General features: G+C 43.2%; 1 protein-coding gene across 1 annotated transcript in view; it reads left to right on the plus strand.

The window, feature by feature from the left end:
- LOC122245497 (galactoside alpha-(1,2)-fucosyltransferase 2-like) overlaps positions 1-2,500 on the plus strand; it is a 12,070-nt gene that overhangs the window by 966 nt on the left and 8,604 nt on the right. Inside the window, exon 2 of the mRNA XM_086555501.1 lies at positions 3-94. Coding sequence (XP_086411627.1) covers positions 3-94 — 92 coding nt within the window. The remainder of the gene's footprint in view (positions 1-2; positions 95-2,500) is intronic.

Consider the following 2,500-nt stretch of genomic DNA (forward strand, 5'->3'; position numbering starts at 1 on the left):
AGGTTTGTTATACACGGAACTGCTGCCGATGATAAAAACAGCATTCTCGAGCAAATCTTTACCGGAAGTCCGGAACGTAGTCGTGCAGTACAAGGTAATATTTTGCATGCGAGTGTGTGTCGGTTTACATTCACATATACATATGCATGTGTGTGTGTGTGTGTGTGTTTCTAATGAGAGAGAGCGAGAGAGAGAGAGAGAGAGAGAGAGAGAGAGAGAGAGAGAGAGAGAGAGAGAGAGAGAGAGAGAGAGAGAGAGAGAGAGAGAGAGAGAGAGAGAGAGGAAGAGAGAGGGTGACAGAGAGAGAGAGAGAGAGGGAGAGAGAGAGAGAGAGAGAGAGAGAGAGAGAGAGAGGACGAGAGAGAGAGAGAGAGAGAGAGGGTGAGAGAGAGAGGGGTGACAGAGAGAGAGAGAGAGAGAGAGAGAGAGAGAGAGAGAGAGAGAGAGAGAACGAGCGAGAGAGAGAGAGAGAGGACGAGAGAGAGAGAGAGAGAAAGAGAGAGAGAGAGAGAGGAGAGAGAGAGAGAGAGGGAGAGAGGAGAGGAGAGAGAGAGAGAGAGGAGGAGAGAGAGAGAGAGAGAGAAGAGGAGAGAGAGAAGATGAGAGAGAGAGAGAGAGGGAGAAAAGAGAGAGAGAGAGAGAGAGAGAGAGAGAGAGAGAGAGAGAGAGAGAGAGAGAGAGAGAGAGAGAGAGAGAGAGAGAAAGAAAGAGAAAGAGAGAGAGAGAGAGAGAGAGAGATAAAGCCTGACTGGTTAGAGGATGTGTATTGTTTGATCACAAGTTTGTTCCTGGCCATGACTACAGTTACTGGAGGCGAGAGAAATTGGTAGACCCAGGTGTAAGTTTCACCTTCCACACACAGTCGTCGACTGTGTGTGGGAGGAGTTATACTCGTGCAATGTTATGAAACATTAAAGTTGGTGGCCTTGATAATGCTAATCTCATTGTTCATGAAGACTGGTTTGGTAGCTTTTGCATTAGTGATAACTAACAGGCATACAGGTACTGAATGTAACAGCATGTGTTATCAAAACCTTTGTTTCTACATATTTAAAGAATATCCGAATGTATTATGGACATAATATCGCCTAATGAAATACCTCATTTTCTGCCATTTCAAAACTCAATTTTGAGACAAAGAGCACGTGAAAGAACTAGAGTTATTCATATATTGTTCTTGTGCTAATCATTGTTAATGCATCCACTCTCGCGCTTTCATAACTCTATACTGCATTGACTGTTTCTCTATTTGCATCTAGAAGTGATCTCCAGTATTGTAACCACTGTCCCCTTTATGCGAGCACTGCTCTCTTAGCCTGGGACATCGTGAAACCTGAAGTGCCTTTATTCAAATGGAAGATTGTCTGAAGTAAGTCCCTACTCATGTGTGTAGTTTCATTGGTCCTGGGCCAAGCACAAGCACACACCCTGCCGCAGATGATCACTAATTGTTCCAGGACTTCGAGGTTATGGTGAGCCATGGGCCCAGTTTTTTTTTTCTTTTTTGTTTTGTTTGTTTTACGCAACTGAGGAAGGGCGACGTCATGTCACCCTGTCATAGCATGAAAGACATGAATGGTCCAAGCCGGGAGCAGATATCATGCATTACATTTTTTTCAAGGCCAACCCATAGTGAAAAAATACTAGTTTGATAAAGAAGCATATGGCAAGAACTCGCAGTACTTACATACGATATTGTGTCCCCCTCCCCTGCAGCACGACATAGACGGAGAAATATGAACTTCTCCCATCACCTTCTACCATCACCACTATCTGTTATACCATCACTCTTCCATTCTTCATCAACACGCACTAGTCCAGCGCTGATTACATCTCCACCATCTGTCCAGTATTTATCATGCACTGTTTATCATATAATTTATTATGGTGCTGCAGTCAGCCCAATCTTGGCCGATCGCTCTGTCTATCACCAGGCACCAGTCTGAAAATAAGTCTGCAAGTACTTCCCTTTTGTCATCATGAACCATTCTTTTATTTTTCACCTGCGCCCGAAAGGGACTGGAATAAAACTAAATGTAACTATACCCCAAGGCCTTTGGGACTATTTTAAGATCTGTCTAAAAGTACTGCATGTCCTATGATGACCTGCATGACTTGAAGTACAAGCGAGCATCTAGGGAGGAAGGGGTCGGGATGTCCACAGAGGGAGAGGAGTCATGGCAGCAGATGCGAGCTGCTGGAAAGTTCGTTTTACATCTGCTGAAGTTCTGCACAAATAAATCTATAGTTAAAATTGAAGAATATTTGCGTGGCCACATCAACCAATGAAAAAGGCGAGAATTGTCAGAGTATCTCACGGGTCATATGAGATGACACTCATATTGTTAGTATAACATGTTCTTCGACACAGTTACAATATCTATATCGAATTACTACCTACATGGTGACCATCAGTTGCTATACGACAAAAAAAATATTCTTGGCAACATCGTAATATTATATGATGTTACATTCATAGTTCTCAGGATGTCGTTTAACA

This window comes from Penaeus japonicus, unplaced genomic scaffold (assembly GCF_977035675.1).
Source record: "Penaeus japonicus unplaced genomic scaffold, GWHDUDI00000001_assembly GWHDUDI00000031, whole genome shotgun sequence".
NCBI lineage: Eukaryota > Metazoa > Arthropoda > Malacostraca > Decapoda > Penaeidae > Penaeus > Penaeus japonicus.